This window comes from Heloderma suspectum, chromosome Z (genome assembly GCF_057233095.1).
Source record: "Heloderma suspectum isolate Gila_16-S chromosome Z, 16-S_ref, whole genome shotgun sequence".
NCBI lineage: Eukaryota > Metazoa > Chordata > Lepidosauria > Squamata > Helodermatidae > Heloderma > Heloderma suspectum.
Window position 1 is genome coordinate 14,150,156 of NC_139476.1, and position 26,497 is coordinate 14,176,652.

General features: G+C 47.0%; 1 protein-coding gene across 3 annotated transcripts in view; it reads right to left on the reverse strand.

Moving 5' to 3' along the window:
* Nucleotides 1–6,534: 6,534 nt before the first annotated feature.
* The window catches only part of CRTC1 (CREB regulated transcription coactivator 1), a 79,580-nt gene continuing 59,617 nt past the window's right edge, over nucleotides 6,535–26,497 (reverse strand). For 2 of the 3 annotated variants that reach the window (XM_084826078.1, XM_084826076.1), the window contains exons 5-14: nucleotides 26,226–26,320; nucleotides 25,302–25,390; nucleotides 24,382–24,425; nucleotides 23,104–23,324; nucleotides 21,661–21,803; nucleotides 19,469–19,720; nucleotides 16,885–16,986; nucleotides 12,395–12,481; nucleotides 10,459–10,639; nucleotides 6,535–9,161 (exon numbers count right to left, since the gene is read on the reverse strand). In XM_084826078.1, coding sequence (XP_084682204.1) covers nucleotides 8,950–9,161; nucleotides 10,459–10,639; nucleotides 12,395–12,481; nucleotides 16,885–16,986; nucleotides 19,469–19,720; nucleotides 21,661–21,803; nucleotides 23,104–23,324; nucleotides 24,382–24,425; nucleotides 25,302–25,390; nucleotides 26,226–26,320 — 1,426 coding nt within the window. In that variant the 3' untranslated portion in view covers nucleotides 6,535–8,949. The remainder of the gene's footprint in view (nucleotides 9,162–10,458; nucleotides 10,640–12,394; nucleotides 12,482–16,884; nucleotides 16,987–19,468; nucleotides 19,721–21,660; nucleotides 21,804–23,103; nucleotides 23,325–24,381; nucleotides 24,426–25,301; nucleotides 25,391–26,225; nucleotides 26,321–26,497) is intronic. The other variant, XM_084826077.1, reaches the window with a different exon arrangement.

The following is a 26,497-nucleotide window of genomic DNA, read 5'->3' on the forward strand; positions in this document are numbered from 1 at the left end:
CTCTTTTTCAAATAAGTAAAAAGATGCAGCTAGTCCTCATGGTCTTTAAACAAACCAAGGCTCTGAAACCTGATAAGGTATATGGAACTTTCAGACATTCACAGACTGAGGCATCAAAGACAACAAACCCCAAATGTTTAACCCTCCCCACTAAAATTAGGCACCCCCCACCCCCAAACAATGACCCACCCCTTCTGTTACAGTAAACTGCATGTATTCACACAATTTAATTCTACTTGTAGTTCCGGGTGGTGGTGGTGGTGGAAGGAAGTAAAAATGTCAAAACTTTTCTTCACCTACAAAGCAGTAGGGAGGGAGAGAAATAAGAATTGTGACTTATTTTACTCAGATATGCATGTAATTTAGCTCTTCAAATTATCTCCCCACTCTTCCCCACCTAAAGGATAGCTTCCAAACTTTAGTGGGGGTGGTGGTGGTAGTAAGCTATTGCTTACCTGTATTGAGAAGGAAACCAGTGTCTGGAGTGCAATGGGGGGAAAGACTCAGACCTGGGACCCCAATTTCCCTGCTCAGTGGATGCGAGAAGGGACATGGAAGCCATAAACCAAATGTCCTGTCCTTTCCAGTGATATGTGTGGGCAACCCACACATCAGAGAGTGTCTGGAGAACAACAAATACCAGTAAGTGGTTGACATTATGGCTATGCCCTACAGGAGCCTTCCCCAACCTGATGACCTCCAGATATGTGGTCCCACACCAGGTTGGGGGAAGGCTCTGTTGGGTGTTACAGCAAGGCCCCTCTTTCCTCTGATACACCAAAAGTGTAGCCTTCATTGCACCGGTTGTGCATTGTCATACTGTTGCTGTGTACGAGGTTTCTACTGCCATAGCATCCCCCTTCCACTGTGTGAGATCTCTTGCAGAAAACACACACACACACACACTATGATACATCCTGCCCTGTCATCAATATTTGCAATCCAGCTTGCATGCAACCAGAGAACACTGGGGAACAGCCGATGAAGTTCCATAGGGGTTGGATGCGAAGTTCAGATGGAATGGTGGTGAGAGGCAATAACAGAATCGGAGTCAGAAGGGGGAGGTGATCTAAATCCCACCCCCTGCTCAATGCAGAATCCACAACTGCAGCATCCCTGACCATGACCGGCCAGCTTCTACTTAAATACATCCAGAGAAGGAGAACCCAGCTCCCCCTGAGGTGGTCTGTTTCATCACTGAAAAGCTCTTACCCTTAGCATGTTACACCTAACATTTAGCTGAAATCTACTTTCCTACATTGCCAACCAGTGGTTCTAATCCTGCCCTCAGAAGCAACAAAGTCTGCTCCATCCTCTACATGACCGCCTTGCAGATCTTTGAAGGCAGCTATCACGTCTCCCCTTAATCTTCTATTCTCCAGGCGAAACATATCCAGATCTTTCAACCATTCCTCCTAGGACTTGGTTTCCAGAACCCTCACCACCTTGGCAAGCCTCTTCTGGATACAGTTTGTCTACATCCCTCTTAAAACGGGATGCCAAAACTGCTCTAGCCTGACCAGCACAGAATAGAGAGGAGCTATTGCCTCCCGCGAGCTGGATACTATACTTCTTTTAATGCAGCCTACGACTGCATTCACCTTTTCAGCAACTGCATCATGCTGCTGGCTCAAGTTCAGCTTGTGATCTGTCAAAACAGCTGGACCCTTTTCACACGTCCTGCTGCATCTTGGACGCATTGCCTCCCACCCACCCACCCACCCACCCACCCAAAAACTGATTTTTGGACTTCTTTTCCTTTGACGCATTTTTAGTTCGACATCTGAAAAGTGAGATACAGAAGAGAATGGTGGGAAATTCATTATTATACAGAGACTGTGTGGGACACGGAGAAGAAGAAAGAAAAATCAGGCAAAATGAAGAGTGCATCCAGTCCTTAATTATTGGCTTAAGATCATTCTATAGATGGCACTTGCCCCATGGGATAGGGATGTTACCCAGCATCTACACAGCCTCTGCGCAATATGCATGCTAGTTACTGACTGCTATTACACATTTTGCTTTAAATGAAAGAAAATAAATGCATTACCAAGCAGCGGCTGCCTTGGGAGCCTTCCTGTGTCTCTGAAGAGCTGGCACACGGCCTTCCCTTCATGCCTTCCTTTAATAGTGGAAATTGGCCAAGCTCATGTTATTATTTTTTTTATATATATATATATTCATATATATATATATATATATATATATATATATACACACACACACACACACACACACACACACGCTACAGCCCTCCCCGAAGAAAAATATAAATACAACAAAAAGAATTCAAACAGATTGGTACATTCCTTAACTTAGTGTTTGTTATCAACCCTCTCTGCCCATTCACATCTTGCAACGTTAGAAATTTCACACAAATGGTAAGGGGTTTTCTCCCCTGTTTTTTAAAAAAGTAAAAATGATTTATAATACATTGTCCAATGTCACCACGGTGTCCATGTAGGGGAGTGAAATGCAGTCTCGTGCCGACTGCCGCCATCACATAAATATACAACTAAAATAACAATAACAATAATAAAACATATAAACACTTTTTTTGGTGTTTTTGACATTTTTTAAAGAATACATACATAAATATTAAATTGCTCTTTCACAATGTTGTCACAGTGACCTAGGGAGGATATTTAAAAAAATTAATACGCCTTCATTGTTACAAAGCATGGGGCTGTTGAATCTTTACAGTGGGATTAGGTAGCTTCTTTCTGGACATTCTGCCAAAGGCTTCATCCAAGCAAGGGAGCAGGGGCTGATGAAACCAGTAGGCCACATGTCAGCCATAAAAAAGAAAGAAAAATCAAATCCTATCTTCATATTAAAAGAAAAAAGTGCGAAGTCTCTTGGCTTGCCACTTTAAAAATATGAAACAAAAAGCAGTTAAAATCGGCAACGTTTTGCCCATACAAGAGTGTGTTTTCAAGGTGCTTAGCAAGATGATTGCTCACATGCAGAAAGCATGAGTGATAACATGATACCGTTACCCTGCGCATGCAGCACTCTGTGTTTGGCCTTTTGCAGGGGATGGGTTTTCTCATCCCCCCCATCCGCCCGAGCGCAGCCGGATCAGACCAAGGCCCGTCTTGAGTTGAGCATGCTATTCCCCATAATGGCTAGTCAGGTGCCTTCGCGAAGCTGTCAAGCAGGGGGTGAAGGAAGGAGACAGGCCTGGCTGTTTTTTCTCTTGGCATCTGGCGCTCAAGAGGTAGACTGTCCCTATAGAGCGAGGCCCCAATCCAGCTATCATCCTACATTTGAAACAGAATGCGAGATAGGGGCACTGCTTAATATACACAAATGAAATCATCCCCCAAAGCTCCCCCCGCTACACCCATTTAAAGCTTGAAGTTGTCATACTGAACCAAAGTTAGCTTTCTCGCATGCTAATCCATTCACTTTGTCTGGCGTGGGAGGCAAACCCAGTCTTGAGACTGATCTTGGCCAGGTGAACTAAAGTGTTATTTATTTTAAACTTTCCCTGCCCTGCCTTCAAAGTTGTCGCTCACACCCCCACCCAAAAGATGGGTATAACATTAGAAGTGGGAGAACAAAGTAACTTCTGACGTCCGTGTTGGTTTCTATACCTCAGGGGCGTCAAACCTATTTCAGCCCAAGGGCTGAATTTATTTCTGGAGAAGCTCTCTAGTGATGGGTGGGGCTGTAGACAAAAGGAGCAGAGCCAACCAACATATTTTAGGTTAAAGAACTTGCTGCCAGTAGCTAAGCCTTAGGAGAGGCATGTCAGCTTTTGGTTGGGGAAAAGGGGAACAGGGTAGAGCTTGAGGCTCAACACTCCGACTATGCCTGTTTCCCACTGGAACTGTCCCCCCCCCCCCCCAGCACAGAAACTCATAAGGGGAGAGGAACTGGAGCACCGCTTCTTCCTAAAAAATTCAGAAGCAGAGTCAGGGGGAAGGAGGTCTGTCTGTGGGCAAGAGGCAGTTCTGACATGTTCAGAAGGTGCATCTCCATCAAGCCTGCAAGGGGAGAAATTGAGGAGGTTCCATGATACCAGAGCTGCCTTTTCCAGAGCCCACTGATGGAGGTTCTGGGGGATTTTTTTTTTTTTTAAAGAAAGGAACCAGTTCCACACAGATTTTCCAAAAGAGATGGCTTTAACCACAAGATATCCCCAAAGCCTGGAAGCTAGAGTGGGCCTGTGATCCCACTGGGCTCTTGGACTCTAGCGGCCCTTAGATATGTCAGGCTGGCAGTGAAGGCACTGTGAGAAGCCCTGGTCCAGCCAAAGAGCCACCCACCCTGTGGTGCCAGCCCGGAGGCAGGCAGGCAAGCCAGCAATGTGTTGCAGGTGGTCCTGGTGGAGTTCCATGGAGTCTGCAAGCAGTTCAACTTGAGGAGCTTGATTTCTGCTGGGCTGACAAGTTACAGCACCCCTCCTGCCCTGCTGCAGCAGCAGCCCTGTAGGGTTCAAGCCAGCAGTATTCTCAGCTTGCAAAATGCCCTGGTGGTGCAGAGAGTGGGTGCCTGGGCCCTGCTGCTAGGGTCCACACCTTTGCTCACCCCCAGCCCCTAGGATCTTACAGTTCCTCACGTTCTTCTGGCACCACAGGACAGAGCTGTGCGGCAGTGATCTCCACGAAGACAGCATAACCTGCTAAGGGATATTTAAAATGAATTAAGGATGACAGTCCTTTCACTCCGGCTGTCCTAGCCCAATAAAAATATGGCTGGGGTATGAAAAGGAATGGGTACATTCCTGGTACATCTCTCTCTCCGCTAGTTGCTCAAAGAAATCCTTACAACAACCCAGTAAGTTAGGCCAGGATCCAGGGCTGTGTGGTGTTTTGTTTTGTTTTTAAAAAACCTATTCAACCAAACCTGTTCAAACTGAACAATTCTACATAAATTTATTCTGGTGTTGCCAACAGCCACAGGGGCTCTGGGCAGGAAAAGGCACTCTGTGCATGCTCACATGCGTTTTCGCTACACAGAGTATTGAATTGCCCTTGCCAGCCACTGGAAACTGCCCAGCCACCCCTCTGGTTTTCTCAGACGTCAGCAAGCAGTGCCCACACCCACTTTCAGGTGTGTTTTGTGAAGGCACATAAGGACTGGAAACTTCAAAAGCTGAATTGTGGTCAGTTTCACACTGATAACTTTTTCCTACATCTGTTAAATTGTGGTATACCCACATAGGGCCGTGCTTACACAGCAGTCCCTGGGGCACATATCACATTCTGGTGGGGATTTTTGTTCTCATTCGCCCAGCCCCACCAGTATTATTAATGGACCCCATATCACAGACAGGGTACTAAAGCTGAGAGAGAATAACCAAAAACAAGTGTCGTGATAGGAGTGGAATTGGACTTAGGTTTAGATCCCCTCTCAGCCAAGATGCTGACTTAGTGATCTTGGACCAGTCACTCCCTCTCAACCTACCTCTCAGGGTTGTTGTGAGAATAAAATGAAGGGGCAGAGGGAACCATTATGTTGCCCTGAGCATCTTGGAGGATGTACAGATGCACTGGATGAAAATAAATAAGACAAATGCACTATTGTGCCATTCAGGGGCTAAAGCCAGACTCAATATTGAGTTCAATTGTAGAACAGGCTTGCTTTTTTAAATCTGATTCCCGACTACTCTTCTGCTAGCGTGAGCAACAAACAATCACTCATTTTTTGAATAAGAGGGAACTTTTCTTTGTTCTATAAAGCCATGAGCAACAAGAACTTTTACCCCGCCACCAGCTCCCTGAAATGGGAGGCAGAATCCTAAAGGACAGGGAAGAACTTTAGAGCTTCTATTGCAGCTTTCCTCAGCCAGGCACTCTCCAGATGCCAGCCTGTATGGGCATCGTACTCCAACACATCTGGAGACCACTAAGTTGGGGAAAGCTGTTCTACTGCTTAGATTTTCAACTAGTAAGACAAAAACAGCAACACTGCCCCCTGCTGGAGAGGGGGAACATCTCCATCAAAATCTTCAACATACGCCTTGTTCTACGACCCCACTGTCTTTAAACCTTGCTTCCAACCCATCCCCAGATGTAAGTGAAATTTAAACAATATTTGTCCAAAGCAAATAGTCCTTAATCCCCAACTACCCCAAAACGAATTGCTTTCAGACAGGGTTTTGTGTGTACAGGTGTATATATATATCTGTATCTAGATATAGATATATATATATTAAATTAAGGCCATTTTGTAAAACTACTTAAAACAAGCTCTTCTATGTACATGTGTAATTTTTAAAAAAAGAAAAGAAAGAGAGAGAGAAAATAGCCATTTATATCTCCCCATAAAATTATCCAGTTTAAAGGTTGTGAATTCTCCCCAAAACTGGATGCTGCATCTTTAAAGTTTTGTCTACCTCCCCATCCCAAAACAACAGATCAAATACTAAAAAGGATTTTGACATGCATAGGATTCAACAAAATAGGGCAACAAGAGACAAAGAGCTCCGAATAGACACTGCATGAATGTAACAGCGTTGCTAGAGACCAAAGAACGGCATCCTGCCTGTGCCGTACTTTGGGCCAATATTTGTGAAGCAGAATACAGCCTCTTGAGTTTTTTTAATTGAGGGGATTTCCTTCTGTATATGAGAAACAGCCATAGTAAACTTGAAATAAGTAGACCACTGGGAATAATAGAGGTGATCAGGCTAAAACACCGACAAGGGTTATGAGAATGGAGAGGGAACCAAAAGTGGGTGGGGGGAAGGAGAACATTGCATTGAACTGCTACACAGAGCATCTACAAGACTGTTTACTTTAAAAGAAACCCACATCTCTTTTTTTAGTGCAAAAATTATAAAATGATGATGGCACAAACAAAATAGAAGCAAACATGCACTCAGAATGGGATTTCCTCGCAACACACATACAGACATAGAAATCCAGCTGTAACTCATGGGAGGGGGTTGTCCAAGAAAGTATGGGAGGCGTTCAGGAGACTGGGAGAGGAAGGAGTGGGTGAAGAGGCCAGGACTCAAACCCCAGACCTGAAGGATACAAGACAAGAGTACAATCTGGGTGATACTTGTGCAGCTTTGGCTAAAATGGGGGACTGCCAGGTCGGCTGTACCAGCCAAGAAACTCTCTTTAAGCTAACACAACTCCACTCCAGGGAATAAGTATCGCTCAACTAGCCCATCAAACGGCCATTTTCATCCTCCCAACATGGCACAGCATACTGGTGAGATGAATTTTAAAAACAAGATCAGGTTGGGGGACCTGGCTGGGGGAAGTGAATACTGTCCAAAGCAGCCTTCCCCAACCTGGTGCTCTCCAGATGTGTTGGACTACAACTTCCATAACCCCTCAGCCAGTTTCTGGAAAGGAACATGCACTAGGGACAACCAAACACATGCCCACGGTAGCGCTTTCTCGGGCACCCACACACATCCCACGGCCCTTGGTCTGACAGAGATTAGAGCGTTCCACACTGAAGAATAAACATGCCAGGGTTGCTCCTTAAAACTGTTCCAGCCCCATGAATGGAACCGCTTTCCCCTCACACCAGATGCGCAGAACGAAATACATCTCCACTGACTTTATGGAGCATAGAATCAGGAGAACTCTGCTGTTGGCTAAATTTCCCCTTGGTCTGGGGCGGAACCCGCTTAAAGGATTCTCCCTGTATGGGAGCCCTGGAATTCTGCCACCCTAGGCAGACACCTGCAGTGCCTATTGGGTCAGCCTGCACCCCAGGCCAAGGCCAACAGGATTTTGCTCCTTCTTCCTACTCGACAGATACTTCACGTGCAAGAGAGAGATTTTAAAAAATACAGTATAAGGACTACCTCTTCCAAGCAACAAAAAGAAAGAAGACTGCATTGTTTTAAAAGTATTTTTTTAAAAACCCTGCAGGAGACTGTTCTCATTCCTTCAGCTCATGAAATGTTAGACTTGAATGTGCAATTAGACGAGTTTGCTCCTGCTTTTCCTCTACTGGCGCTCCCCCCCCCCAAAAAAAAAATTATACCATGTTTTTACATAGTTTGTTGTGCTGACAGAGAGGAATAATGTGGCTCACGCAACTAAGTCTTTGGATGGCGTTGCTGAAGAGCTGTTGCTGTAAGCTGTTGTGTGCACAAGCAGATGAGCTAGCAGGCAGCAATAGAGTTCAGGACAACGGGCAAGGAAACGGGCTTGGAAAAACAGGCAGGCAATCGCAAGCCATTGTATACACACACACACACACACACACACACGCACGCACGCCTCACCACCAGCAGCTGCCTCAGAATGTTTATCTGGAGAGCCACTCTTAAACCACCCTCCCCAAGCACCTCATCCACCTTCCGTTTCCATAGGGAAGGTAGAAATATTGACCAAATTCTAGCTTTAGAAATCATGGTGTTGTTTGTCCCTCGCAAAGTTCATCAAGCTGTCCCTTGCCCCCCAGAAAAGCCCCTAGTTTCATGTGGAGGTGGGTGTTTCTGTAACAGAAACCAAAGACTTGGTAGTTTACACAGAAAATTAACAAAAAAGAAAATAACCTTTTTTTCTTCTGGACAACTCTGCCTTGCCCCAGGAGGGAGGGGGGGCATCAATCTCTCTGCTACCCTCCCCACAAAACAAAAACAAAACTTTTTGTGCAAAGGATAAAAAAGGACCAAATGCTGGAACTTTGGTGACAAGCAGAGGGAGGAAAGGAAAGGAAGGGGAGAGATGGCTCTCGGAGAAATGTCCTCTCCCAAAAGCAAGGCGTACAGAAAGGGATAAAGATGGCACCAAGGAGAGAGGCAAGGGGTGGGATGGAGGGAAGGGCAGCTGCTCTGCAAGTGGAGAACAAGCATTACTAAATTGGACACACAGTGGAGCCGCGGTTCTCAGCAGCTCCCCATCAGATTTGACAGGCCCCAGGGAGGCTGGCCCCTTCGCCCTCAGAGCGCCACGGACATTCTGGTACTTGCAATTCTGGCGCGCGCTCTCTTCGCGCTGCACCCCTCCCCCTCCGCCACCCCCACTACAGCCGGTCCATCCGGAAAGTGTCCTCTGTGGCAGGATCAGCAAGGACCATGTCGGGGTCGTTGAGCATGTGCAGCCCATCCAAGGTCAAGGGGTCAATTTTGAGTTCATCCAGAGGAAACTGGGAATCTGAGTCGAAGCTGACGTCCCCCACCCCGGCCAGAGAGCTGGTCAGGTCCTTCGACAGACTGGGAGGCGATTCCCCGGTCACTAGAAGGGGGGGGCAAGGAGAGAGAAAGAGGAAGACAGAGCTTTGGTCATGCTTGGCCTTCTTCTCTTTCAATCTGAGCCATTTCCTCATGTGCACTGAATGCTGAATATTAAGAGCCTCTCTGTTTGGGGGACAGAGTGGCTGACAGAGGACCCAGCTCTTCTGAGAGCAGCTAGCTCATTATCCCAATTGGGAGGTGGTGACAGCCTCCTCTAATCCCGTGTGTCTGGCATCCAGAAAGGAAAATTGGCTAGAAGTTGGCAACTGGCAGCCTGGGAGATGAATCTGGCCCACCAGGTGATCTCCAGAGCCCTCAATCAGAAAGCAAGCAATCCTCCTGCATGCCTCACCTGCTTTACTCCATCCAAGCCAGCGCGTAAAGGGCACACAAACAGCATCAGAGGCGTTGGCAGAAGCACCCCCTCCGCCTTCCCTTCTGCTGCTCACTCCCACTGGCCTGTGTCTTGACTGTCACAGGGTGCACGATGAAGGGATGAGGTCTCCCACAAAGGCCTCCATTCCTGGCCATGCTAGAGAATGGACTTACAAGGAGCCCTTTGGCCTGCTACACAGAGCCAATATTGGCAGGTCAAAACATGGCCTGACTTTTAACATGGCCCACCAGGGCTACACTCTCCGGTACACTGGCTCACGGTGGTAATGAGCACTGTGCAATTGCTCTGCATTGTGGGAAGAGCTGCTCCTCCGGTTTGCCTTTCAGCCCTCAACCTTGCATGTTCCACTGGATGACCAACAGTCTATTTTAAACTCTTCATATCACAGTTAAAATGGGGGGGGGGGGCTTTGTAGGCCATCCAACCCTCTGCTAGGAACAGGAAAACCAGAACGGGAGCATCCCCAAGACAGCTGCCCAGCCTCTGCCTGAAGAGCTCCAGGGAAGGCACGCCTACTACCCCTCTAGGTCATTGGCTCCACAGTTGAACTGCTGGGATCGTCACAAAGCTTCTTGTAACGTTCCAACTAAATCTGCCTTCCTTAGATCTAGTCCTGCTGCTCTCTGGGATGGCAGCAGAGAACAAGTCTTTGCCATCTTCTCTTTGGCAGCCCTTCTGGGATTTGAAGAGGGCTGCCATTACATGTGCCTCCTTGATCTTCTGCTACCACATCCTCCCCCGCCCCCTCAGTCTCCCCCTCTCACTTCCCTTACCACTCTTCACTATCTATCTCAGCCCTTCCAGGAGATTCAATGGAGGGGAAACCCCTGCCATACACCCTCCTGGCTGAGGGCCCCTGCCTGCTTTTCACCAAAGACCCGTGCCCATAGAGCTGGCCCACCTGTCAGGATGATGTTCGGGATGTTCCCATGGCTGGCATAGTTGAGCTGCTGAGTGTCCTGGAGGCTTCCGTGGCTTCCGGTGAGCCCCATCATGGCCGCCTGGGAGTAGTTGAGGGTGGAGCAGGGACTGTACAGGCTGTTGGAGCTGATGGCGTTCTCGATCATGTTGAACTGCTCGAGCTGAAGGAAGGAATCCTGGAGATAAGAACTTAAAAGAGCCCAGCTAGATCAGACAGAGGATTCAGCCAGGCCAGAGTCCTGCTTCTCGTGGTGGCCAAGCAGGTGCTTCTGGGAAGCCCCCGAGGAGGGCCAGAGGGCAGCAGAACTGCCATCCAGAAGCTGGCATCCAGTGAGCTACAGAAGGGCGAGTAAAACCAGATGGGGGAGCCAAATGACGTCAAAGAGGCAAGGCCTCTCTCTCTCACACAAACACACACACCACTGTAATTTGCATTGGGAAAAAAGTCTCCCATTCACAGCAATGGGAGATCATCCCCCGCCCCTTGCCCCCAAATGCAAATAGCAGGGGCTGGGGGACCAATCCAGACTGAGACTTTGTGTGTGTGGGAGGGGAATAGCAGCAGACCTTTAAGCCTTTACCCCCGAATGTGGTCCCAATCAAGATCGGAAGTCCATGTCTGCAATTTACACTGTAAAATTGCAAGTGTGTGTGTGTGCGTGTGTGTGTGTAGGCGTAATCAGAACCATGAATTAAATTCTCCTATATGCCACACAAGAGTCCTGATCTAGACTGGGCCTCCAGCACCTGCTAGTTGCCTAGGGCTCCAGCTGGAATAGGCGTTTTTCCCACTAATGCAAACTGGTGGCACAGGACCCACAATTAGGATTGAGGCTGCAGCAGAGACCAAAGAGTTAAGCCCGCCTGCCTTGGTCCGAGTCAAGCCCCAGCAACTGTAATCTGCTGCTTTACCATGCTGGCTAGGGAGGAGAGGAAGCTCCAGCCTCCACACAGCCAGCACAGAAGCCCAAAGAGGATGGGGCAAGGCCAAGGAGGGAGGCCCATGGGCTGGAAGGCAATCGTTTGTGTTTGACTAGCATCTTCCCATAGCTAGCCCAGAATTTGCTCCTCACTATGACCTGGCAGCGGGTAAGTGACCTTGGGCTGGTCATCATACTCTTCCATCTAACCTGTCTTGCAAGACTGTTGCAAGGATAAAACGGTGGAGGGAGATAGCATATACACCCCTCTGAGCATTACTCAGAGGAAAGGCAGAATAAATATGTCATCAACCTGTGGATGGGATGTGGTTTTGCAGTAGACTGTTAAGTATTTATCATCTGAGAGGCAATATTGCCCAAGGATGGAAATTTGTAGTTGAGGGTGAAGCAGGAACTCCCCAAATATGTAGGCTAGGGATTGGAAACTGGCAGCCTGGATGACGAATCCGGCCCTTGCATAACCCATCGCCAATTTAAAGCCCGTCTCTGCTTCTCCAGTGCTGTGCAGGTCCCCTTTGCCTCTTTATCTTGCCACAATGTCCCGCTGCTGGATAAGAGACCCTGCATTGTCTAGCCCAGGGCAAAAATGAGATTCTCAGGAAGGCAGGCCCAGAGCAGCCCTGCTGCCAGAGATGCAGCAGGCACCCTCCTCTGCGGGCAGACAATTCAGAAGGCAGGATACGAGAACAGACACCCCCCCCCCCCGAAAACCCATCAGGATTACAACTATGCACCCCTAAGCAGGATGCTGACTGGAAGGTACTTTGGGGGTGCACAAGCTTGCCAAGTCAGAACACATTTGGGGACTGCTGGAGGGGTGTGTGTGTGTGTGTGTGTGTGCGCGCGCGCACAGCAGCCTTCTTCACCTCCAGATGTGTTGTGCCCTCCAGATGTGCCCTCCAGATGTGTTGGACCACAACTCCCATAATCCCCCAGCAAGCAGAGCTGATGCAGAGAAATGGAACACTCGCTCACCTGATGGGATAAAGCATTTGCCTGCCTGGCTGTCATCTGCTGATCGTAACAAGAGTCACCGAAGACGCTCCCCAGGATGGAGGTTTGCTGCAAGCAAAGAAACAGGGCACAGGGTGGAGAAAAGTCCATGTGTCTCGTGGGCTGAATTTCAGTGAGGACACCAGCTTGTCAGGACACCCCACCCCCCACCCCTTCTGTTGCCTGTTTGGTCAACTCCGCGATTAACAAGCCTATGTTCTCAGAGTTCATTCCAGAGAAGCTTCTGAAGGAGGGTGAAGAGAGGAGATAGAGAGCGTGGAGAAAATGGCACCCTTTGCAGGATCCCCTGAGATAAAGGTTATACTGCCACTGCACCAGAAACCCACAAATAGAGGTGTGTGTGATCACAATCACACATATTTGAAAAACCACTTCTGTCTTAAATTTTAAACACGGAGGAGCAGGGCAGGGGAACTATGGGAGACTTTTGACTTATGAAACTGCTTGCAAATATGGCCCCCTGATTGCATGGTAATGGCACTGTGCCAGGGGTGAGGAACCCATGTCACTCTAGCTGTTCCTGGATTACATCATCCATCATCCATGACCAATGGTCATGCTGGCTGGGGCTGATGTGAGTTATAGTCCAACAGTCTGGAGGGCTCCAGGGTGGGGAAGGTTGGTATTATTCGCTATTTTGTCTTGTTTTTATAAACTGCCCTAGAAGCTCTGCTGAAACGTGGCATCTCCATCTTATTTATTTATTGTATTTCTCTACTGCTTTTCTGAAACGGACCGAGGCAATTTACAAACATTTAAGAACATTAAAACCTAGATGAACATTAGAAATAACCTTTGAAAGCCATAAGAAACAGAATAATTTTTTAAACTATGCAACCCTATACATGTCTGCTCAGAAGTAAATCCTATTGAGTTCAATGGAACTTACTCTCAGATATGTTAGGTAGAGGACTGCAACCTAACATCCAACCCATTTTTTTTCCTTTCAAAACAATGAAATAACAAACAGTGTTAAAATTAAAAAACAAACAAACAGTGTTTTAAAACAATATTGAAACGTCCACCTCACACCACCACAAAGCTCCAAAAATCTAAGACTCAAAGACAATAAGGTTCAGGGTGACAGGGTTGCTACTACGTTTGTCCTGCATTTGTTACTAATCAAGCAATGCTATTAGGAATCAAGGTCGCAAAGTAGTTTAAAAAATGATGCAGAAAAGGATTTGGTCCAAATCAGGAATGTGCAAAGGGTAGTGCTCTTGTAACATGTCTGCAGAGCCTGCACACCTATATTTATTGCTCCTTCTTAATTACATTACAGGGGTTTATTTTCTAAGCTCTTTTAAAAAAATTAAAATATGCACCTCCTGTTTCTACACAATAATGCTGAGGCATGTAAACCTTTTCTAAACCCAGATGATTCTAAACCCAGATCGCAGAGCCTCCCTTCTATTTGCTTCAGTATCAATGTACTTTCCCCTCTAATTGGCAAAAAGTATAATACATTTTGGTTCCACGGTATGCAGTCACTTGCAACTGCATCTCTGACACTGGATATATTTTTAAGATTGCTGCATTGAGCAGATTGCTTCATAGGACCTCCAAGTTCCCTTCCAATTCTAAAAGTCTGTGAATTACTATTTCAAGAAAATGAAAGAAAACACACACACATTCTCCTTATTTTTATCATGACTTTTAGGGACAAGCACAAGTCGTTACCATAGAATAAAAACCAAAACAATCCATAAAACAGCCTCAGATGAAAATTTGGTGAGCTGGCAATAAAACCAATGAAAGACTTGGATGGAATTAAAGATGTGTTTGAAAACCACAAGAGGCTGCCTGGGTATGATGGGAGTTGCAGTCCAACACATATGGAGGGCACCAGGTTGGGGAAAGCTGTTCTACACAATGCATTTCAGATTCTTACGAGTAAGTGGCTTCATAACAAAGGAAATAGTGCTTAGAAATTCCAGTTCAGGTCCCCCACCCCCACCCCATTATTGGTTTCAATTTTACAGAAATGTTTCATCTCTACATCTCCAAGACAGCACTCTCAATGACTCTTCCCCACTTCGAGTCCAAGCCTGAGCATCTTTGGGAAGTACTGAGGGCCGCAGCCCAGTGAGAGAGCACCTGCTTTGCATTCAGGGAAGGTGGACCAGTTGTGTGACTCAATTCAAGGCTACTTATGTACCTGTTTGGGGGCAGCCTTTGTGGTTGAATCAAGAGAAGGATTTTTGTGATCTGCCTGCATTGCTGACTTTTGTTTTGTTCTTCTGTTTTTGTTAAATGCCACAAGCCCCATGCTTCCTATAGTGGCCGTCGCTTGCTGCATCAGGAACATACTGTAAAAAGTATTTCATACTTGGGGGAGAGGGAGGATGCATCCCAGTTTCCAAAGCTTTTGGAAAATTTCAAGTCATCTTGCAGACTCAAACTTCAGTGGTGTTGGACTCATCTTCCATGTCAATGCATTTGAAAATCCATTAAAAACCAACAGTACTCCCCAAACTTTGGAATACTACCTCCTATAAAAGTTGCAATGGCAAGGTCTGTCTGGTCTCCCCACCCAAGGTATTATAAAATATTTTAATTTATAACTGTGCAGTGGAACAAGCCTGTTTAATTGGCACTTTGAAACAACTCAGTAGACCTCCAAGAATAGATACAGATATATAAATTTCCCCCCTGGGAATCCTAAATGTGCTTGTTTTAATAACTTTGCCAGCAGCAAAAGCTGCTCTGTAGATATTAACGGGGAAGTTTTTCACCACTTCAGCACTTCAGGATCCAAGATGAGTCTCTTCACTGGCTTGGCTAGGTGCAGTTCCCTGCAGAATGGGGCGGGGGGGCGGGGTGCACCGTCAACAGTTTGCTCTCTTCCATTAATAAAAAACTTGGCCGTGCATTGCTGCAAGCAAGCCAAGAGGTGCAATACTGCACCCAAAGCATGGCTTTATTATGGAAATGATGATGATGATGATTATGGGAATGCAGCCTGGCCCTTAAACCAATTGGCTGGAGATGCAACCTGACCCCAAATCAATTTAGAAGGGCCAAACACCCTGTCTCCATCTCTCACCCCACAACCCCCAGTATAACGTGACAAAAGATTTGTATGCAGTTTCACTTTTCCTGCATGAACTTGTGAGGCAGAAGGTAACAGGTAAGAGGCAGGGCCTTTCTTGTTGTGGCACCCCATCTCTGGAACAGTGTGGTGGTTTACTATTGACATTTTTAATGTTTGGCTCTGTTACATCCTATTTGTATTGCTCCACCACAAACTATTAAGGCTAATAGCCTAGGAGTGGCCTTCCCCTTCCAGAAGGGCATGAAGCCCTGTTGGATGAGGCTAATAGTCCATGACGACTGGCATCCTCTTGCTAACGGTAGCCAGTCAAGATGCTTTTGAAAAGTCTGTAAGCGGGGCATGGAGGCCACAGCCCTGTTTTGTTTGTCCCCAGAATGTACTACTCACTGGAGATGGCGGCTAATAGCTGCTGAGAGACCTCCCTTCCTCCGTGATGTTGCTTGCTCCCCGGCAAGTGGCATTCAAAGGTAGGTTGCCTCCGAACATGGGAAGCCCCTTAGCTATTGTGCTAACAGCCCATGAAAGTCCTTATCCTCCTCCATGAGAACAATAATAAAAAACAAAACAAAGAACAACCTTGTGGCAGAAGGTTCCACAGGTTATTTTAATGCAGGGGTTCAGAGGGGCAGACATTCTGCACCCCTGATTTAATGCCTTCTGTGAAGCCTTTCCTTTTTTTTTGTCTGGCAAGGGATGGATGTGTCCATTTCACATACACTCATTCCCAAGTCTGTTCTGCCCTGTCTCTGCATTAATGTGTTGATTCTTGGTTCAAAAATCTGCATGGAAATTCGTATTTAAGTACATATTTAAAGATGTCATTCTGAATGCAGTCTCACAAAATACACATTTCCAGATGGACTGCATCCTACAATACACATTTTTTAAAAATGTGTTTCAGTATGGGGTGGTGAGTTTTTTTGAGGTAAGAACTGCAATTGCAAAATTTGAAGTGCGACACTCAGTGTATAAATATGTCCCAATTCACACATCAGTCTGGGAGGTGGCAGATCAGGTCAGTTTGCACCAGAATTTGCAGAGGTTAAATATTCCTCACGCATCTCTTCTATACAAAAGCCAGCTCATTTCTACACATCTCACCATTTTGATCAAGAATATTTTAAAACAGCCTTCCCCAACCTGGTGCCCTCCAGACGTGTTGGACTACATCTCCCAGAATCCCCCAGCCAGCCATGCATACTGGGAGTTGTTGTCCAACACATCTGGAGGGTGCCAGCTTGGAAAAGGCTGTTTTAAAATAATTTTTAAAGAGGTTGGGAGGGGGAGTCAAAGACATAAAAAGTTGGACAATGGGAAATTAAGAGAAAAAAAAGGGGGGGGGGCCAACAACGAGAAGCATGGAATCCAGAAGCCTTAGAAGCATACAGTCCCTTACTTGAGGGGAGCTGCCAGGAGAGAAAGCTTGATTGGAGACAGGAGAGGTGGGAGACTGGTTGGCCGGGGAGCCGGCATTGCTGCGGTACTGCTGGAGTGAGCCCTACAGAAGGACACAGAGTTAAGAGACCATGGGGTAAAGAAGGAAAAGGGAGAGAAATCACAGGTTTCTTTTGTTACAGCTAGGAATGGATGGGGGGAGAGAGAGAGAGAGAGAGAGAGAGAGAGAGAGAGAGAGAGAGAGAGAATGATATGGGAGAAGAAAAGGGTGGAAAGTTTTTGACGCGCCCAGCATGTTAGCTAGTACCGTTAAACAATGCCCTGAGAGGTTGTGAACATAAAAGGGAAAGATGCACTAGCCCTCTGGTTTCTATTCCAGCTTTTTGGGATTAGAGTGACTAGAAATGTCCACCGTATTCTAAAATGCCAGCTATTTTTATATCCAATCCCTTTCCTTAAAATGCCCAGCGAGGAATTCGTATCCAAATACCACGAGAAAGGCCACCTTTAGGTGTAGCTCATACGTTGCCCTTATGCCCAATGTGCAAAACACACCCACTTGCTCACCTTTTTGGTATTCTTCACAGAAGCCCTGTGGCCACTAACCCAAACAGGTCTGTGGTGATCCTGAACTTTCCAGCATCTATGACTGAATTTGCAAGATCTGTGCTAAGTGAATTCTCCTCTCGGTGCTTTTTCTGACCCTTTGAAGGACGGAACCAAAAAGAAGCCAGGAGTACATACATAAGTCACAATTCCACACAAGAGCAGTAAAAGCAATGGGTTTGGGTTTTTTCCCCCGGTTTCTTGTGGGTTTGTGTGGTTTTTTTCCCAGCTTCTTGAGAGTCTCAGATTTAAATCAAAGAGTTAAGAGTTTAGATCACATTGTTATGAACATATGCTTGAACAGGTGTGGGCAACTGTACAATGGTTGGGGCAAAGACGGATTCCTAGCAAGCGGGGGGGGGGGGCTTCAATGCCCCCATTATGAGAAGCCACAATCAAAGAGGCAAAACAAGAACGGTTGTGGAAACTGGCAGAATTTATAAAGGTTTCAGAACGTGGCTTTTCTTGTCATGAGAATTTCTGTCTTTTAAACAACAACAACTCTGAGCCCTGCTTAATGCTAAAGTTTGAACACTTTTGCCAACAGCTCAAATGTGAAGATGAGTTTGTGGAGAAGAAGGGGAAGGAAGGAGGGGACAGAGGAAGAGTGAGAGAACACAAACTGCTGAACTGAATAGAAGAAGAAACTGAACCTCTACACTTGCATTCCTGGCAGTCATTAAAGGAGAAATGAAAAGCGGTGTTCAGATGTTGCGATAAACCATGGTTTATCGTGATGGGAACAAGCCCAGCCTCCCACCAGGTACGTGTGCTCCCCCTGCCCCTATCCGCCTCATCTATAAAACTGTGAGGTGTTTGGAAGCTCCCACTCTTTTTTGAACCGTGGCCTGCCATGTTGTCTGAACCTGACAACTAGCAGTTTGTTTGCAACAAGCCAATTGACTATGGGTTGTGATGAAGCTGGCTTGTTTCAAACAAACCAGTGAAGATTAACAACAGTTTGGGGTTTGGATTAAACTGCAGTTAATCTAAAATGGAAGGGGGAGCTCCCAATCTTCTCCTTGTGGCCATGCCAAAGGAGGAGGAGAAAGGGAGCGCATGAGCTAGAGGCGGGAGTGGGGGGAGGGTTTCCTGAACATACTCTGTAATCTCCAGTTTCCTGAACATACTCTGTACTTGCACTCATCCATGGAGTTTGGTTCCCTTTATTGAGGCTTCAGAACCACTGTCCCCAGCCTGGCACTCTCCAGATGTATTGGACTCCATCTCCCAGTGTCTCCCACTGGGAGTTGTAGCCCAAAGTATCTGAAGGGCACCAGATCGCAGAAAGCTGCATTACAAGAAAAAGGCTCAGCAGCTCCTTTACATCCCAGATGTCAGGCTGGGTTAAATGATAGAACAGGCCCTGAAACCTGGGTGCATGCCTTCCCTGCATATTGAAACCGTAACTAAAACCCGTTCAGGAACCCAGCCTCCAACCAAGACCCCCGGGAATTGTAGTTCTGCCTTAAGACATTCCTAACCTGTTCCCATCATAGAAACCTCCATAACACATGGGGAACTACATCCAACAGAGGCCCCTGTACCGTTTTCAATTTGTGACGTCGACACACCCCAAGAATACAGAAATGCAAGTTTTCCAGGAGGCAGCTGCCCTTGACTACCTGGCAGCATGAGGGTACTGGCTTGGCCAGGCCTGGCAAAAATGCCAGGGGCCCAGCTGTCTTCTTACATCCTATATCAGCTTTCTCCAACCTGGTGCCCTCCAAATATTTCAAGCAACAACCCTCAGCATTCCTGAATGATGGCCATGCTGACCAGGGTTGATGGGAGCTGAAGTCCAAAACATCTTGAGAGCACCAGATTGGGGAAGGCTGCCTGACAGAATCTGGGATTGGCCTGAACACCCCACGATGCTTTGCAAGTGATCTCTGGGAACCTGTAGGATGCCACCTCCCCACCAGGAAGGACAAGAACCGCTGGCCTTCCCAGGGCTTCCTCCTCCCCATCAAGCTTACCGAACTGATGTCTATCCCCATGGAGGTCTGGGTCTGGCTGCCTGGAGGAGACTGCGGGATTGTGGAAGGGACGGTGACCGAGAGTGGGGGGAGCTGAACTCCTCGCTGCAAGCCGGAGGTCTGCATCAGGGAAGCATTAGGCGGTAGGGCACTTGCCACTTGGGTCTGCTGCTGCTGTTGCGCACTCGTTTGGGTGAAGAACGGGTAGGGTGGAAGCTGCTGTTCCATGGAGAGTGCATCCATCGCCACAGCCTTGAGAGGGAGAGGACAGGAGAATAGGGTCACCGGATTGGGACTGGATCTGCTCGGAACCATCATTTTCAATATGCATGCCAACACTAGGAACAGGGAGAGGCTCTCCTTTGAATGACCTGGCACTGCAAACAGACTAGTCCCCAAACATATGGTCTGCAGGAACAGACCAAAGGTCCAACTAGTTCACCATCCTAATTACCACAGCAGCCAGCAAGACGCCTCCAGGAAGCCCAGCAGCAGCAGCAGAAGGCAACACTGCACCCCTTTTGTCCCAGCCTCTGCTGCTTGAAGGCAGACTGCTTTTGAAGGTGGGGGTTCCATACAGCCTGGGGTGGGGAACCTCTTCCAGCCTAAGGGCCAAAATCCATTTTGGAGGAACTCTTGGGGGCCGCATTCCAGGGGTGGGCAGGGCCAGAGGCAATAGGGGCAGAGCCAAATTTCCAAAAATGCCAGCCTACTTTAGCTTGAGGCTCCTACTGCCAGTAACTAAGCCGTAGGAGAAGCATTTCAACCTTTTAGAATGGAGAAAAATACCTTGCAAAGGCGCTGAAACCACCATGCAACCAGCGGTCAGAGGAAAGGGAGTGTGCCCATCTTGGGACCCCCAGAGGACTGGATTTGGTCCGTGGGCCTGGCAAGGCAAACCATAAGGGTTTCATGCCCTGCTTGTGGGCTTCCCAGAGGCATCTAGCTGGGCAACAGGATGCTGAACTGGAGGAACTTTTGGTCTTCTCCAGCAGGGTGTTCTCTGTCTGTTTCTAGTTGCAGGCATCCTTGGTGCAGGAGTTGTTTCTTTTTGGCAGAGTCATTTCCCCAGCAGGCCCAGAGTACCCTGGGACTTTAGGGGGGATATTTGCTCTGAGGTGGTGTTCCTAAGGCAGTGACTGATAAATAGGTGCCTGGCATTGACAATATGTGGACAAACTCCAATATATGGAAACTGTAACATGTGGTCAAACTCAGATAATACGTGGACAAACTTCACCCCATCAAGCTTGGATTGCTGATAGGGTGAAGGCAGAGAAATACACATTTGCTGATGACTGGTCACCTTCAAGGGAAGCAAACGCCACCATGAACCATTAGCAAATTAAATAAAGAGGGTGGTGTGTGTGTGCATGCGTGTATATACACATACACGTACACACACATACACACTTGGGCAGACTGCTTCCAGTGGAAAGAAGTTTTGTTCAGGAGATTTGGGAGAAAGTGTTAGTGATACCAAAGTGGAGGATGTCTGGGGGGTGGTTGTGGTGAGCAGCTTCAGAACTGTGCAGAGTATTTCCGTCCCCAGCCGTTTCTGCAGCCAGCCAACAGCAAGAGGAGTGGTGACTCCTTGACAGTTCTTGGCAAGCCACAAATGGCTATGGCAGCCTTTCCTAACCTGGTGCCCTCCAGATGTTTTGGACTTCAACTCCCAGCAGTCCTGACCATTTGCCATGCTGGAAAGGACTGATGGGAGCTGATGTCCAAAATAACTGGAGAGCACCTGGCTGGGCTATGGTATAGGAGCTGGGTATTCACAGAGGCGATGGGAGAGTGGGGGGAACAAACTAGCATCAGGTGAGACAAACTGTGGTTTGTTTGATGGTCCTGAATTGTGATCCTGGCTTTTCTAACAAATCACAGTTAAAGCCAACTACTGATGCAGCCAAAGAACCTCAAACCAGGAGCACTGTGGATTCGTCACTGACTAACTACTCCCATGAGCCACCAGGACTTGGAGGTTGGGGGAAGAAGAATGTCTGTGCAATGCCAAACACAACCCAAATTCTCCTGGGAATCAGGTGACACCAGAGAGCCAATCTGGTGCCAAGGCCTACTATATAGCTCCCCTCATTTCGAAGAGTTTATTGCTGAGGGAGTCTACCATGTTAACCTTCTGGGCTTCCAGACTGCATGGAGAATCCAAAATCCACAACACAAATTCCTACCTGAGTGATGGGCGACAGTGGTGACAACGTAGGAGGGACCTGTTGGGGCTGGGTTCTCCTCGAGTCTGTGTTCAGCGAGAGGGGGCTGACGGACGGCTGTCGGTGCTGCTGAGAAGAGGCTTGCGTCGTCGTCATTCCTGCTGCTGAAAGAGGGAATCAGCACATGTGACAAGATTCCAGAGGGATTTTCCAAACATTTGCTCTCATATCAAAGGGACAAGTCTGACATGGCTGATTTGGAACATGCTTAGGATACATAATCTGGACTACTCCCAAACCAATGCATTTACAAATCTGTTTAGCCATAGGGCCAGGAACTTAACATATTATGGGCCTTATACCAGGAAAGATGACTGCTCTATCTAATTTAGTACTGTGTGTTCTATCTGGCAGCAGCTCTCAAGGGGTCCCAGCAATATGCAGGGAGTGAACCTGGGGCCACCTGAATGTGAAGCAGGTGCTCTACCACTGAGCTATTGCTGTGTCTCATCCTCATAGCTATTACTGTGAAGTGTGTTTCTTAGCTGCCATGGAACCCTGATAATCAGAACTTGCAATTAAGACATGTCAAGTTCCTGGCCCCTACGGTAGCAAAGAACTGTAATGGTGGTTAGAGGAGAATGCCAGGTATAGCAGGGTCAAGATAAGTCATCTTACAGCTGAGGTTATGTGCATATTTACATTTAACTGTATGGGTTTGGGTTTTTTTAAAGTTTTTTTACACTTTGAGCTGAACACACAGGAGTGAGCAGAAACTACATTAATTATTATTTATTGGATTATCCTTCTTTCCTCCTTCTAAGGAGCTCAGGGTGGCATCCACGGGTCTTGCTCTACTCCACAGAGAACCAAGAGTTGGCTTACAGTGATTCCCAAACTGGGCAGGAAAGGCACACACTACTCTTCCAAAAGAAGGACCAAAGGGTACCTTGCAGAATTAAGCCATTAGGTTAGGAACATAGGAAACTACCTTATTTGGAGTCAGACCCTGGGTCCACCTAGCCCACTACTGTTGACACTGACTGGTGGCAATGGGTCTCCAGGGTTTCAGGCAAGATTCTTTCCTAACCCTACCTGAAATGCCAGGGATCAAACCTGCAACCTTCTGCATGCAAAGCAGGGGCTCTACACCAAGCTACAGCCCCTCTGCTGGAAGTATCCATTGGTCTGCTGTCCTCAGAGCAGGGAGGCCATGTGCAGCATGGATTCCCCCCCCCCCCCGCTATGTGTCAGCTCCCCATGACATTCCAATCATTAATTCATAATGATAGGATAAACAAAAAACCTCGCCATCTGAAACAGTCAGAGAAAGCAGGTTTGCAACAGTGAATACAACTGGGTGCAACAGGAAGTGGCATCGCAGGACCAACTGGCCTGGACAGGAAGTGAAGTCATGCTGCCATTCCCAGGACACTGTCGCCTACTGTACAGCCACACTCTTACCCTGATTGGCTGTGCTGATGCCCATGTGCGTCAGGTTGGACGCAAGGTTCCCGGTGCTATTGGAGCTGCTCAGGGATGGGAAAGAGGACTCTTCTGGGTCTAGCGGCGTTGGGAGGGGAGAAGGGAAGTGGATGTTTGTCAGGTCTGGCAGGGAGCCGCCTGTGTTGTGAGCAGCAGGGATAAGCGTAGTAGTGTTTTCCTGGTCAGCTGATGGAAATATGCTGCATTTCAAAAAGAAGACAGACAAAGGAAGCTGAAGATTTTGGGTAGACATGGAGGCCTCATGATTTGAGGGGAATTCGTAGAACCGGACATTGTTATGCCTCTTGCCTGGAACCTGTGTCATGATAACTTTGTGTTACAGTTTTCTCTCCTCTTTCCTCTAGGGAGGGAAGGCTGGCATAAGCATTTTCTTAGAGAAGACTCTTCAAATGTATTAGGAAATTGAGTTTTAAAACACACACAGACACCCCACATTAATTCTGGCTAGCCATTTAATACAAGGAACCTGAATATTGAAGAAAAAGTTCCCTCATAAAGAATTTAATAAAAATTGTTTCAAAGAAGTCCTCCCTTGAAGAACTTGGTCAAACTAACTACCTATCACAGAAGCCTGAGGCTACATTCCTATATCACCCCAAACCATGTTCTGCACTAACTATAGTTTGGAACCCACACCAAGGCTGAGTTTACAAACAATCAAGCCAACCACACTTCTTTGATTTCAGTTTCCATCTTCCCAGCATTCCCATCTCTAGGTGCACACGGTTAGCACAAAACATACTTTGCAAACCCATTTCAAATCATGGTTTCCAATTCTGAGTTTGCTGGCTAAAGAAAAAAAAACCTCCTGTCACTTCCAACATCACATCAAATCACAAGTTAAACTTTATTAACCACAGTTTGGCATGGTGTCTGAATTGAGTTACATGAAAACTGCCTAGTTTTCTGGTCAGTAGCAAACCATGGATTGTCAATTCAGGCATCACAGCAAACCATCATTATGCTTCATCATGATGTCTGAACTAAGCTCAAGTGTTGAGGTGATGCTCTCCCCCACCACCGTGGCTCTTGGTATTTCCCACTGAAGAACAACTATCTATTAAAATAATTTTTAGGCCCACTACACTGGACTGTTTTTGTTGTTCATTTCTGACATACCAATCTTTTTAGTGCATACACAGACCCTGACAAAGGAACACAAATGTGATCTGAAGCTGCTTGCTTCCTATTTACACACAAACCAAACACACATACACCCCCACCCCTTGAACGTACTTGATTCCTGGAACTTCACAGGATTTAGGCCTCGAGGATCCCGTCTGGAAGAGAATGGAGCACACCAGATGATACACAGAGCTGCAAAAGCGACTGCTAAGTCAAAGAGGGAATTGGCAAGGTAGCTAACAGTACCTCCCTCTAAAGAGAGATGTTGCCCCACTTGGTACGAACTACCCCCAAACCTTGCTGTTTGTTTTGTTTGCACAAAGGTCATCAAAGCAGTGTACCAAAACAATAATTGCATAAACATGTAACAATAAAATCATATTAAAACATTAACATAGCATTAAAACCACAGAAATAAATAAAACGAGTAAGGGTCATGATATCAGTGGGTATTGAACAGAGTATGTTCAGCCCTGGCTTATAAGATTGCCGTGTACACCAGGGGTGCATAACTAATATGAGATGGGGGCCAAACTACTCCCCACAGGCCAGGCCCACTGATGTCACCGCCCTGACCATTTTTACTTTCTCTGTCTCTCTCCTCAGCATGGAGAAATGGACTTGGCCAATGCTGGTCAGACAATTCCCGGGGTTCACGCACTGCTTATTGTCCCATTAGGGGCGGCAACAAGCATGTGAAGAAGGTCTCTGCCTGCACTGGGAAGAGCAGCCACTGAGATAAGAAATCACTGCAAGGATGCAGGAATTCCTCCACGGAGTAACAGCAGGGATTCCTCCAGGGGGAAGGGCCTGGAGACCAAGTCCCACGCCCTGGAAGAGACCAAGGAGGTGGTGGGGTGGACTGGGGAGCCCAGGAGGCTTGATTAGGCTCACAGGCAGTGGTTTCTGCACCCCTGGTGTACGCTCTCCATTGGGAGTCTTAGAACAAAGCCCAATTTTCCCTACCAGTTGCAGCCATGTTAACATTCCACTCGGTAATGCCTCATGTTTGGCAGAATTGGTGCTGGTACCTTCTTAGCTGTATCCCACCCTTGCTTTGAAAGGTTCTTGTCTGTATCTGAGGCGTCTTCCTCCATGCCTGGGACAGTCAGTAATAAGACTACCAGAAAAGGAGATAAAACACATTTTTAAATTTTAATTTTTATACTATATGTATATAAGAAAGATAGATGGACTAACAGAGTGATTTCAAAATATATTTAGAATTAAATGTTTTGTCTCCACCCTCATCAGTAGCTGTGATCTTTTATAAATACACACGCACGCGCGCACACACATGAATGAATGAATCAGTGAAACTTAAAGCGTTCCCTTGGGAAAGAGGAGAATGGAGGGAGATCCTTTACAAAGTCATCCTCCCTCGTTCCCAAAGCTTTATATAATATATTTATACCAACTTTTCAGCCAGACAAGAGTCCTACACAGGCATTCAGGGCTAAAAGTGGGAAGGCGATGTGGCTATGTATGCAAGCCCTGCTCCCAACATCCCGATCATGCAGAAGGATTCTACTCATGTTCAAGCAGCCATGAGTACAAGTACCCTTCAGATCTTGGGCAACAGGGAGTGGGGTTGGGGACGTTGGGGCAGGGTTTGCATGTGTGCCCAGTTTCCCTCCCCATATTTAGCAGTCATGTGCCATATACATATACATGTATTTATTTATTTTTAGATTTCTGGATTAATCAGATCAAAAGTGTTGTTGATACTTGAACACGCCTTCCAGCTTTTTTAATTTAGTCCAGTTCTATGTTGGTTCTCCCCGTTCAAAATCAGCCCCCCCCCCCCCCCCCGCTTTCAACAGCTTTTTGCCCGGTGAAGTTTCGCAATCTCTGCTAAAATACCTCACCAACCCTTTGTCCCAAGTTTACAGGGAATCCTACAGCTTTTCTCTTTCCCAATTCCCAGATAGCGCTTCAATTTTTTTCCCCTTCACCTCTTTTTTGCTGCATGTCCTGCGACCCGGCTGAGAAAGGCTCTGCCTGAGCAGGGGTTATTGTACTCTGGTGCAGGGCAGAATCTGAATTGGTCCTGGTAAGAAAGGGGAGAAAACGATTATAACTCCAGCCCGCAAGCGGAAGACACATTTTTCTCTATCTCACACTCACACACACACCTTTAATCAGAAGGGAAATTCAATCCTTCAGGCTTGTAAGTATTTATTCCTTCAATTTCTATTTTGTCTTCTGCTGTATCTCCAGGGTTACC